The 12,260-nt window shown below is 45.8% G+C and overlaps 3 protein-coding genes and 6 non-coding genes across 9 annotated transcripts in view; 6 read left to right on the top strand and 3 right to left on the bottom strand.

Moving 5' to 3' along the window:
• Nucleotides 1-116: 116 nt before the first annotated feature.
• Nucleotides 117-4,229, top strand: ADAT3 (adenosine deaminase tRNA specific 3). Its single transcript, XM_035135732.2, has 2 exons — nucleotides 117-244; nucleotides 841-4,229. The coding sequence occupies exons 1-2, from the start codon at nucleotides 210-212 to the stop codon at nucleotides 1,919-1,921; spliced, it is 1,116 nt and encodes a 371-aa protein (XP_034991623.1). The 5' UTR covers nucleotides 117-209; the 3' UTR covers nucleotides 1,922-4,229.
• Nucleotides 4,230-4,802: 573 nt separating this feature from the next.
• TRNAM-CAU (transfer RNA methionine (anticodon CAU)) lies at nucleotides 4,803-4,874 on the top strand. The gene has a single exon. It is a non-coding gene; the product is annotated as a tRNA-Met (tRNA).
• A 1,359-nt stretch (nucleotides 4,875-6,233) lies between these two features.
• On the bottom strand, nucleotides 6,234-6,306 carry TRNAK-UUU (transfer RNA lysine (anticodon UUU)). The gene has a single exon. It is a non-coding gene; the product is annotated as a tRNA-Lys (tRNA).
• A 482-nt stretch (nucleotides 6,307-6,788) lies between these two features.
• Nucleotides 6,789-6,871, top strand: TRNAL-CAG (transfer RNA leucine (anticodon CAG)). The gene has a single exon. It is a non-coding gene; the product is annotated as a tRNA-Leu (tRNA).
• Nucleotides 6,872-7,410: 539 nt separating this feature from the next.
• TRNAI-AAU (transfer RNA isoleucine (anticodon AAU)) lies at nucleotides 7,411-7,484 on the top strand. Its single transcript has one exon. It is a non-coding gene; the product is annotated as a tRNA-Ile (tRNA).
• Nucleotides 7,485-7,888: 404 nt separating this feature from the next.
• TRNAM-CAU (transfer RNA methionine (anticodon CAU)) lies at nucleotides 7,889-7,961 on the top strand. Its single transcript has one exon. It is a non-coding gene; the product is annotated as a tRNA-Met (tRNA).
• Nucleotides 7,962-8,744: 783 nt separating this feature from the next.
• TRNAK-CUU (transfer RNA lysine (anticodon CUU)) lies at nucleotides 8,745-8,817 on the bottom strand. The gene has a single exon. It is a non-coding gene; the product is annotated as a tRNA-Lys (tRNA).
• A 2,524-nt stretch (nucleotides 8,818-11,341) lies between these two features.
• LOC118094608 (histone H2B 1/2/3/4/6-like) lies at nucleotides 11,342-11,828 on the bottom strand. Its single transcript, XM_035135151.2, has one exon. The coding sequence runs from the start codon at nucleotides 11,794-11,796 to the stop codon at nucleotides 11,416-11,418; it is 381 nt and encodes a 126-aa protein (XP_034991042.1). The 5' UTR covers nucleotides 11,797-11,828; the 3' UTR covers nucleotides 11,342-11,415.
• Nucleotides 11,829-12,153: 325 nt separating this feature from the next.
• LOC118095385 (histone H2A type 1-E) overlaps nucleotides 12,154-12,260 on the top strand; it is a 537-nt gene continuing 430 nt past the window's right edge. The window contains exon 1 of the mRNA XM_035136604.2: nucleotides 12,154-12,260. This exon is cut by the window's right edge and continues 430 nt beyond it. Within this exon, the coding sequence (XP_034992495.1) occupies nucleotides 12,220-12,260 (41 nt within the window). The 5' untranslated portion in view covers nucleotides 12,154-12,219.

Here is a 12,260-nt window from a genome sequence, read left to right as displayed (position 1 = left end):
GGCCGCTCTAGCCTCTTATCTTTTCTTCTAGGCTACGTCAACCGGACGACTCGGCCTCACCACTCCTCCAATCACGTCAAGGAAAGGGAAGAAGGACGGGGGAAAGGGGGAAAAGGGGCTGCTGGCCAATCAGCTTCCACATCGTGGATGCCGTGAAACTTAGATAGCCAATCAGCGCCAGATGAAGTCCCGGCGCACCACGTGGGCGGATGCGCTTCGTGGTCTTTGCAGAGCCAAGTCGGGGGTGAGATACCGATGCACGTGTGGATACGATAATAAGGGGATACTTTTGCAGGGTGGGATCATGATGATAATGAAAATTCTAATGATTACTGATCGTCATCGTCTTAATAATAATAATACTTGCTAGTTCCCATTTCTCGCGAGGAAGCCTATTCAGCATAAGGGAAAATCCCTTAAAAAAAGGGATAACTTGGCAGCTATGCTGCGTGTGTGTTTGCCTGTGTGTTGAAATGGGCAGAACTTGTTCTGCTTATAGTTATTTTAACAAGTTTGACTAAAAGAGCCTGTGTCAGCGTTTGGTAACTTGATGAGCTCTAGCGATGTATTGATATTTCCCAATGTTTATCTTTCAAGAACAATAGCTTCATACTCATTTTCAGTAATCCAGTTACAGTATTTGATTGTGAGCCTGCAGGCATAGTCACCTCAGGCTTCCAACCTAGAGCCCTTAAGAACTGATACATAATAATGACAATGGCATGCAGCCTCTTACTGCAGAGAGGGAGAAAGACTGTAGCAAATGCGCAGGTGGTGTAGATTTGTTCTGTCTTGCATTTTTGATAACCGGCTCTCCTTTTCCTTCACCCCACCATCCAGAGAGCGTGCCAGGGATGCGCCCATCCTAATGGAGCCAGGCTGCAAGCGCCGGAAAACGGTGGAGCTGAATGGGGCCTCCACATGGGACGTGCTTCCCGTTCTTTCCGAGAGGGAATCCCAGGGTGTGGTGCTAATCCCCGCCTTTGCCGCACCCGTCCTGGACAAGAAGGAGGCATGCCGCCTGGTGAGGGAGGTCTCTGCCGCCTACCCACTGGGGGACCACCCGCACTTGAAACGGGTCCGTGCCTGTATCTCCGCAGAGAGCCCTCACCCACTGGAGATGATCCTACGCCTGGCCAGCCCCAAACCAGAGCAGGATGGCTCACAGTCCCTTGCTGCACTTTTCCCCGATGGCCAGGTCGACCTGCGTGGCTTAGGGAAGCCTTTTTTGACCCAGGTGCCAGCCTTCCCACCCTTGACCCGCCCCCAGTATGAGGAAGCCTCCTCGCACTGGCCTGTCTCCTTCCACGAGGACAAGCGCATCAGCCGGGCTCTCAGCGGCTGCCTCTTCACTCCCTCAGAAAAGGCCGCCATGCAAAGCCATATGGAGCTGGCTATCCGAGCGGCGCGAGGAGGTGTTCGGCTCGGCATGGACCCGGTGGGGGCTGTGGTGGTTGACCAAGCTTCTGGGAGAGTTCTGGCGGTGGCGCATGACTGCAGGGAAGGCTTCAACCCGTTGCTACATGCCGCTATGGTCTGCATCGACCTGGTGGCCTGCGGCCAGGGAGGCGGGGCGTACAGTTATGAGGATTACCCTGCCTGCACCTTCCTTCAGCCAGACGGCGACTCAGGCCATTCCTCCTCGTTGGGCGATGGGCTCCCCTACATCTGCACCGGCTACGATATGTACTTGACACGGGAGCCGTGCGTGATGTGCGCCATGGCTCTGGTGCACTCGCGCATCGGACGGGTTTTCTACGGTGTGCCGTCCGCTCACGGTGCCCTGGGGACCAAATACCACATCCACAGCCGCAAGGACCTGAACCACCGCTTCGAGGTGTTCCGCGGCATTCTAGAAGACCAGTGCCGCAGCTTGGCACATATTTCGGTTCCCGGGGAATCACGGAAAGACAGTCCTTGAGGAAGATATTTCTTCTTATGCTTCCTTTTTAACTTTTTATATGTCTTATTTTAAGAGAAGTCTAGTGTCTGTGGAGCTTTGGAATGTGTGTGTGTGTGGGGGGAGTTTTACTTACATATTTTTACTCTTTACTGTTCTCTTTTTTTTTCCTTTTGAAATACATTATTTAAAGAACAGTCATGTGTCTGTGGTAACTGGGAATTTGGAGTACAGTGGTACGTCCGGTTAAGAACTTAATTCGTTCCGGAGGTCCGTTCTTAACCTGAAACCATTCTTAACCTGAAGCACCACTTTAGCTAATGGGGACTCCTGCTGCCGCCGCGCCGCAGGAGCAAAGTTCTTAACCCGAGGTACTATTTCTGGGTTAGCGGAGTCTGTAACCTGAAGCGTTTGTAACCTGAGGTACCACTGTACCTGAAACTGAGCAGTGACCCTCTACAGATTTTTGGCACTTGTGAGAATTTTTATTTTGTGTGTGTGTGTGCATTGTGAGAAATGATGACTATCTGCTTATAAATGGCCCTATGTGCAGTTTGCAGGTTCTTGAGTGGGACCTGCAAGAAAATGTTGCAGTGCGGAAAGCCCTTGTTCAGGTACCTCCCTTCCCTTGACCTGCAGCAGTTGGTCAACTTTCCAAAGCTACTGAGCATGTCCAGTCCTCATCGGTGTTTTATGGTCCCCTCAGTTTTTCTTTCTAAAATTGTTTTGTACAATGTACATCTACATACCTGGGGTTTCACTTGAGCCTGCTGATACCTCCTTTGTTTGTGGATTATTATTATTATTGCTACATAGGGATTCATGCTTGGAAAATTCGGGCACCACCATGTTGATGACCCCAATGTACACTTCATGTGGGGAATACTATGCATATTTCATTGTATTCCTGACTCTAGCATCCCACCAGTCAGCATGAAAAGGGATCTTTTTAGCCACTATATGCTCCAAACCTAAGCATTTGGGAACACTGAAAATACAAGGTGCTTCAGTTTCAGAAGAAGGTACTTCAAGATCTGTCTCACCAGAGTGGTGCATGCTCTAGTTATCTCCCGCTTGGACTACTGCAATGCGCTCTACGTGGGGCTACCTTTGAAGGTGACCCGGAAACTGCAATTAATCCAGAATGTGGCAGCTAGACTGGTGACTGGGAGCAGCCGCCGAGACCACATAACACCGGTCTTGAAAGATCTACATTGGCTCCCAGTATGTTTCCGAGCACAATTCAAAGTGTTGGTGCTGACCTTTAAAGCCCTAAACTGCCTCGGTCCTGTATACCTGAAGAGCGTCTCCACCCCCATCGTTTAGCCCGGACACTGAGATCCAGCACCGAGGGCCTTCTGGTGGTTCCCTCACTGCGAGAAGCAAAGCTACAGGGAACCAGGCAGAGAGGGCCTTCTAGGTAGTGGCGCCCGCCCTGTGGAACAGGTTTCCATCGGAGGTCAAGGAGATAAACTACTACCTGACATTTAGAAAACACCTAAAGGCAACATTGTTTAGGGAAGTTTTTAATCTGTGATATTTTAATGTATTTTGGTATTTGTTGGAAGCTGCCCAGAGTGGCGGGGAAAACCCAGCCAGATGGGCGGGGTATAAATAAATAATAATAATAATCTGTTACGTATAATGGAGATTTACTGAAAACAACTTAAAAGTCACTCCAAAATAAGATATTGGAGCACTCCAAATCATGTATGCGCACAGAAAATAGTACATCAAGCTGAAGGGCAAGACTTTTTTTTATTAATGTATAATTATAAGATTGCCTGTTGTCTTTGTCCATGGAGTTTTCTTGGCAGGGATACTGGAGTGGCTTGCCAGTTCCTTCTCCAGGTGGATCACATATAGTCAAAACTCTCCACTATGACCTGTCCATCTTGGGTGGCCCTGCATGGCATAGCTCATAGTTTCTCTGAGTTATTCAAGCCCCTTCGCCACGACAAGGCATTGATCCATGAAGGGATCAATTGATCCATGAAGGACGTGCTATGGTCCATGGGGTCACGAAGAGTCGGACACAACTAAACGACTAAACAACAACAACAACAATTATAAGGTTATTGTATGATCTTAGAACAGCTGTGGCTGCAACTCTCATGAAGGGACCCAACACTTAAGTTTGCCACTATGCTGTTGCCTTGTATGAATACAGAAAACCAGCACTGGCAGTGACAGGCGGCTGCATTCAAGAGTTGAGCCAATGGACTGTGAGCCTAGGTCATGCCATTTTAGGGGGTTTAATGTAATTTTCACAAGCTTTGTCAGTGAAGGGGGTCTTACGTTTTTGCTTGTGAAGAACTCAAATCTGCTATTGCGCAGCATTTAGTTTGGTGAATGATGAGGAAGCATATAAACTGCTTTTGGAGAACCAAAGAATTTTAATTTTAACTTCTGAAAATGTCAGGTAATGCTAAATAAATAAATAAATAAATAAAATATATTAATTATAATATAACTGCATATTTCGGGCAATCATTTTTAAATATTTCTATGCAATTTCACACACATTTCACTTAACAAGAAAAAGAAACCTAAATTATATTAATACAAACCAAAATATCTTTTGAATTGCCAAGTCATGTTTCAGCTTTTTAGCACCTCTCCTTTTTGGGAATTTGCAAGCTGAAAAATTCAACACACCTGATTGCGAAGCCAACCTTCCTCCTCCCAATGCCCATCAGTATGCAAAGGTGAGGAAGTCAATATGTTTTAGACCCAGAATTGCTCGGCAAAATTCGCTAGCTCTAAAATGCACCGCATCGTTTCAGGATCTGAATAAAAGTGCGTTTCAAACCCATGGTCCATTTCAGTTGACAGGCTTTCAGTGCTTTGTAAAACGCAGCAGCGGCTACTTAGGAATGTAATGCAACATCTAATCTCGTGCAGCAGAGTGGCGCAGCGGAAGCGTGCTGGGCCCATAACCCAGAGGTCGATGGATCGAAACCATCCTCTGCTAAGTTTAATTTTTTTTTGAGAGTCACATTTTAATTTGGTAGCAATGTGGAAGAAGACAAATACCTCCTTTAAATTAATACAGGCAATTCGAGTCTCAAATAGCTGCAATACCTTCCAGATTAGATGTCTGGAGACCGAAGTATTTTGTTTAAATAACTCTTGTTTCCCCCCTGGGGGGACGCAGGGATACCCCTAAAATTTTTGGAAATCTACGTTTGGCCACATTGCGGGGCCGTATTTCAATATAAGTAGAAAAATGAGAGTACCCCTAAACATTTTTAATAGAAAAAAAGCACTGGGTTATATTCATCGTTCAGTGATACTGAGCAGACCCGCTGGAATCAATGGGTCCATGCAGTGCAATCTTGACTATGCACTGCAATCTTAACTATGATTACTCATAAAAGGTACTGAAAAATATGTGTGTGTGTGTGTGTGTGTGTGTGTGTTTTGGATTGTATATATAATTCCGGTAAATCGCTTTGTTTGCTTTTTGAATGAAATTGCGGTATACAATATAAGCATTTTTAAAATAAATTTTAAAAACTATTGTATTCAACGGGGCTCACTCCCACGTACTGTAAATGGGGGTGAAGCAGCCCCACTTAATTAAATAGGACTTACTTCTGAGCAGTAGACACGGTTGAGGGGTGCTTTGTGAGTTGGGTATCACCCAAATGGGATCTCATATAGGCTATAGCAGAAAAAGAGTTTGTGGCTCAAAACCTTACACTTACGTATCCTCATTGAACGCCAGATCTACTTCTGAGCAAGCTTGCTTAAGAATTCGCTGCAAGCTCATGATAGTATTCGATGGGGGACGACGGGGACCCCCCACCCCGCCCCACAGTTTAATTTGCTTCGACTGCAAAGTTGCAAACAAGCCCGCAGCTTCTTCTTTTTTTAAAAAAAAGAGCCCTAATGAAATGTGATGCAAGAAGAAAAGGAAAGGATGCTTTTAAAAATCATTCGGATTCATTAATTGCTACGTTTGCAATTCACTGTGATCACAAATGGTTGCAAGGCAAGCATTGCGGTTTTTAAAAGCAGATGCTTATCAACGCGCAAGTTGAGCTGAATGGCGTTAGGATGAAATCCATCGTTAAAAGAGGTCTCCTCCCAACGGCCAACTTCCAACATTTTTTTAATGTGTTGTGTTTTTATATACATGCTTAGTTAGGCAAAGGAGGGGCTGCTTAGCCAGATACGGAAATGAAAGAACAAAGCATACTTTATTCTCGAAAAGGGCACTGCTTTGATTTTATGATTATTATTATTTTGCTATTCAAAGCAATCTCTTTAAGAAAGGTAAAAGACAAAAAAGCAAACAAACAAAATGAATATATAAAAAAAACTAAGCCGCCCGAACAGGGACTTGAACCCTGGACCCTCAGATTAAAAGTCTGATGCTCTACCGACTGAGCTATCCGGGCTCTGTCAGTGTCGTCTTTCAGGAGTAGTGTAGTGTGTTTTGACATAGCAAGGCTGCAGGTTCTTTGCACGCTATCCTTCCCTTTGTTTTCCGTAAGGGCACAAGATGAACCCAGCTCTTGCATCGGGCCAGTGGCCCACCTTGTCCGGCAACCTGTCCTTACATTGGCCGAGCCATGGTGCCCATGGGAAGCCCAAAAGCTTTTCCCCACTTGTGATTCGTAGTAACTACTAGACCTACTTCCTCCAACAGGCGAGAGAGAACGTAGCACTGTGCCTAACTATCGTTTAAAGCCATCCAGGTTGGAGCCCCTTTAGTTCTATAATTAAAATGACTCAGATCTGAGACACTAGAAGGAGACAGTCATTTGTTAACCCAGTGGTTAAATGATTATTATACATATTTTATTGATTTAAAACTTGGACAGAATTACAGAATAACAAATTATCAATACTGCAACACAGGAAAGGGTGGCTAACAGCTGTCAGGATGGCCGAGCGGTCTAAGGCGCTGCGTTCAGGTCGCAGTCTCCCCTGGAGGCGTGGGTTCGAATCCCACTTCTGACAAGAAGTTATTTTTGGTGCCTTTCCCAAAGATCGGGTTGGATACATTCTTCTGCTTCTCCTTTTTGGGTGCACTGTGGATAGCTATCCTTCACTGAAAATTGACTGCGTACAATTCATACACCCCTGTCCGCTATCTCAGTTAATTGCAGTTTTAATATCCCCAAAATTACTGTTATCGTTATAAGTCTAAGCAAGCAGCTTGCAGATCAGCACAGAATATAACTGCTTAAATCATTCTGTTTCAGTGTTTCATCGTTCCCCCCCCCCCTCTCTCGTTTTGCCCAACGTTTCGGGCAGATGTGAAATTCGACTTACTGCTTGATTTGTTTGATCTGGAATAAAGCTTGAAATAGGAATATCGAGTGCTCTGTTTATGTAAGCATACAGTAATGGCGTGTGTTGATAGGCGAGAGTAAGGTTGTTCTCCAATGTTTCAGTACTGTACAGTAGTGTGATTTCGCCATCTAGCGTTCACTTTCACGATTTGAATTTCCCCTATTACATTCAACAGCTATCCAGGAAACAAACCTTTCGCAATTGGCCGGTTAGCTCAGTTGGTTAGAGCGTGGTGCTAATAACGCCAAGGTCGCGGGTTCGATCCCCGTACGGGCCAATTAATTGTTTTTGGAACCTTTTCCAATGCAATACGGTACTGTATTGTTAATTCTCTCCGATTTTCTCATGCTTTCATTTATTTTTTGACAAAATCCTGGAGGGAGCTGAATGGGAAACTTTATTGTGGAATCCAATGGGTGTTTATTCAGATGCCTACCTCTGATGCATAAAACTAATTTATTTCCTGCTCTGTGGTTATAATAGAGGCCCTCCACTCCGTTGTGGTCTGTTCATTACATGTGTTTTGATCTGTTGCGTTTCCGGTGTAGGGAGATGATTCAGATTACAAACGCGATGTCATTCTCGAAACTTCAAACAAAACAAATACCAGTTAGCTAAGTATTTACTAAAATAGCAAATTAACATCCTGTTCAGGCTTCCTGGGACCTAATAATAGCGGGTGCCTTCTTAGCGCAGTAGGCAGCGCGTCAGTCTCATAATCTGAAGGTCCTGAGTTCGAACCTCAGAGAGGGCATGATATTTTTCAAAAACAAAAAAAGTGTATTTCTAAACTAATATCTGATAATTTCTCGTGAAAGTGCCTTATCCTGAGGCTGCTGAACACGTCTTTTATTGACCCATTCTTAGCACCAGCTCAAAAAGAAAGCATAATTTGGGGTGGGGGTGGGGGTTAGGACGTAAGACGAACCCAGCTGGATCAGGCCAATGGCCCATCTATTCCAGCATCTTGTTCTCACAGTGGCCAGACTATGTGAATAAACGCACAAGCAAGACCTGAGTGAAGCAGCTCTCTCCCCTCCTGTAGCTCCAAGAAACTAGTATTAAGAGGCATGTTTGAAACAGCCTCCATGCTGTTTCGTGTTTAGGTTTTAAGCAGTCCCTGTGCTGAGAGAAGGACCTCCTTTGTCACTTTCACACACTAAGCAACAGGTTTTCAGAAAAGGTTATGTACAGCATGTACAGATTTAATCCAAGGGTGTGGAAAGCTGTTGGCTTTTCAGATTTTGCCTTCAAGGTATCATTCCTGCCTGTTGGACATGCTGTTTGGGGTGGATGAGAGTCCCGCAACAAGATGGAAGAACGCAGGCTCCTCACCCCTGAGCTAAGCCAAATATTTCACCGCAAAAAGATTCGTGTATATCACCCTACCACCAGAACAGACCATTGGTCAGTAATGCCAATTCAAATATTTTCATGGCTTCTGGTATGGGAGTCCTTGACCGGCCTTAGCCTGAAATGTCAGGGATCTATGTACGCAGGACCTGAGCTACGGCCCTTCCCCGTCCTCCAAAATTTCCGCCCAACGTGGGGCTCGAACCCACGACCCTGAGATTAAGAGTCTCATGCTCTACCGACTGAGCTAGCCGGGCTGCTGGCTTCTGAGCCTTTTGTCCACCTCCTCCAAGCACCTGTTTCTCAAAGCAGCTGGTATCTTAGTACAGTATTTGTTAGTGAATAAAGATGCCCTTTCTCCCTGTCTCATAAAGGTAGACATGAAAATCACCCATTGAAACTGATTAGCGGTAGATTCAGGACAAATAGAAGTCCCAACGGTTTGTGTACCGGTAATTCATCACCATAAAATGTGGTGATAGATTATCAGTGGCTTAGACATGCCTGACACTGGCTACAAGTTATGGCAGCTAAATGGAACCTCCAGCTTCAGATATGGCATATCTTTTTTTATGGGAGTGGGGGTAGCGAAGAAATACAGGAGTGCTGTTTTAGGAACATTCGCATGGAAACCAAAATGCTTGTCTACAAAGCTATTGTACTATTGTACCAACCTTACTGTATGATTGTGAAACATGGACCACTTATAAATGCCACCTCCAACTCCTCGAAAGATTCCATGATCAACGGTTTCTCTGAAAAATTTTTTACATCACTTGGGAAGACAGACGAACTAATGTCAGTGTACTGGAAGAAACAAACACCAGCAGTGTCAAAGCAAGGATTCTTCAACATCAACTTCAATGGACTGGTCATGTTGTGCGGATGCCTGGTTATCGTCTTCCAAGGCAACTACTCTATTCCAAAGCTAAAAATGGAAAGCATAATGCTGGTGGTCAATAAAAGAGGTTCAAAGACTCTCTCAAGGCAAATCTAAAAAACAAAAGTAGTATAGACACTGACAACTGAGAAACACTGGCCCATGAGCAGGGGCGTAGGAAGATAGGGGCGGTGGGGGCAGATCGCCCTGAGTGACGCGATCCCAGGGGCGCCATTGCCTCTGCCCACTGCTTCCCCCAAATGTGCACCCTGCCACTGCGCACTGCACGCCCTGCCCCAAAACGCACGCCTCGTCATTGCACACGGTGCGGCCCGCCCCCAAAGTGCGCGCCACGTCACTGGGGGCAGCGCGCCTGCTCTCCGCCCCCGGTGGCAGAGCATGAAGCTCCGCCGCTGCCTGTGAGTGCTCCAATTGGAGAACAGCCTTTACTGAAGGTGTCATAGACTTTGAAGATGCTCAAACTCTGGACGAAAGGGAGAAATGTGCTAAGAGGAAGGCACGCTTGGCAAACTCTCACCCTGATCAACTCCTGCCCGGAAACCCATGTGCCTACTCTGGAAGGATGTGTGGATCCAGAAGTGGCCTCCACAGTCACTTACGGACTCACTGTTAAGACTGTGTTCATGAAAGACAATCTTACTTGGCTATGAATGATCACCAAAGAAGACAGTCACAGTGCTGTTTTAGGGCACTGTTTATTATGGGATCGCTGAATACTTCAGGCTGACCACTGTGGGGAGCAGGCTCTTCTCTTATGTCCTCAAGGGCTTTAAACCCTACCAAATTATATAGCCATTCTGAACTCTACTAAATAGCTTTCCACCTCTAAAAACGATTACTCACACACCCTATTGCCTCCTTGCCCATTGACATCAGGCAAGGGCCTTCACTGAACTCTTTTCAGCACCTGCTAAAACATTTTTATTAGGTAAGCCTCTTCAGACATGTCAGATGTCAACATTTGTTTTAATCTGGTTGGTTTTTAGCTTATCATTGATTTTAATTATTTGTTGAATGTCTAGATACTTTTAAACTTTATTTTAAGCTGATAAATTTGTTAATCTTTTTGTAAACTGATTTGAGTTTTTACTACAATCAAGTGGTGCATAAATGTTGTGGAATAGATAATTATAATTATCAGATGAGCGCCGCAACCCGTGTCGGTCACGACTGTACCTAATGGTCAGGGGTCCCTTTACCTTTACCTGCCTCGCAAAAGAAATCCAGGGCAGCAAACACACAAACGATAAAATAAATAAAACACCTAAAAAGAATTCCAATACAGGTGTAGATTGGGAAAGATCTCTACTTAAAAGGCTTAGAGCAGGCATCCGCAAACTGTGGCCCTCCAGATGTTTTGGCCTACAACTCCCATGATCCCTAGCTAACAGGAGCAGTGGTTGGGGAAGATGGGAATTGTAGTCCTGCTTAGAGGAAAGCCTTCAGTAGGTAGGGCTCAAAAAGTCAGATGGCAGGGACATTGCAAAGTACAGTATTGAAAAAGAAACAAGCCTAGAGCCAAACTGTTTGCAAATTTAACAGGCGACTTCCTGAGTTATGGGGTAGTTACATGATTTTCCGGGACCTGTATGTTGAACAAGATTCAACATTATACAGATCAGGAAGACAAAGTAAATTTTCGCCTGCCAGCATTTCCACCCACTGCAGAGATCCGAAACTGAGCAGCACAAAACAAACAAACAAACAAACAAACAAACGAGCAAACCTCCAGAAACTCAGTAGCGCAATTCCTAAATTTTTTAAATTAGCAGGAAACAGAATTTACCGCTACAGATCTACCTTCAGTCATGTTCCAAGCTATTTAGTCTCTCTAGTTAACCAAAAGAGGCGATGCTTAGCAATATCAGCTCATTTTACTGAGAAAGTAGGTGGCTCTTAAAAGAGCCTTTGGTTTTCTTCTTTTGAAGCCCAGGAATCAGTTATCCGGGGAAGCTCACTTGGAGCTGGTGTACTTGGTGACGGCCTTGGTGCCCTCAGAGACGGCGTGCTTGGCCAGCTCTCCGGGCAGCAGGAGTCTCACGGCGGTCTGGATCTCCCGGGAGGTGATGGTGGAGCGCTTGTTGTAGTGCGCCAGGCGGGAAGCCTCAGCCGCGATGCGCTCGAAGATGTCGTTGACGAAGGAGTTCATGATGCTCATGGCCTTGGACGAGATGCCAGTGTCTGGGTGCACTTGCTTGAGCACCTTGTAGACGTAGATGGAGTAGCTCTCCTTGCGGCTCTTCTTGCGCTTCTTGTCGCCCTTCTTCTGCGTCTTGGTGATGGCCTTCTTGGAGCCCTTCTTGGCCGCGGGAGCGGACTTGGCTGGTTCAGGCATCTTCCAACTTTTTACCAACAGCACCGAAGGAAAGAAAGTCGAGTAACAGCCGGGCTGCGCGCTCTCCCATTTATAGGACGCTTATGCAAATAAGGTATCGAAACGCTCTTGTCACAATTGGCTACAATCCTCGCTGACGCAAAAGAAAAAGAGAGGGGCATAGGTCCAGAATTTTGCTCTGCGCGCCGGTGAGCTCTCATTGGCCAACCGTTTCCCGCCGTCCTCTCTCATTGGCTGCATTTCAGAATTCCTTCTGCCGCTGCCATTCTGCACGGTCATTGGGCATTGAGTTCCATAGGTTGACCAATCAGAACGCGCAGTCTCAAAACCAGGGGAAAGTATATAAGGAGCGGAATCGCGCACAGTTGCTTCATTGCAGCATCGGAGGAGTTTATTTGTGTGCATACTTCCAACGTCATCGTCATGTCTGGACGCGGCAAGCAAGGAGGCAAGGCTCGTGCCAA

This window comes from Zootoca vivipara, chromosome 13, assembly GCF_963506605.1.
Source record: "Zootoca vivipara chromosome 13, rZooViv1.1, whole genome shotgun sequence".
In the NCBI taxonomy this organism is placed as follows: domain Eukaryota; kingdom Metazoa; phylum Chordata; class Lepidosauria; order Squamata; family Lacertidae; genus Zootoca; species Zootoca vivipara.
This window is presented reverse-complemented; position numbering and strand designations above follow the sequence as displayed.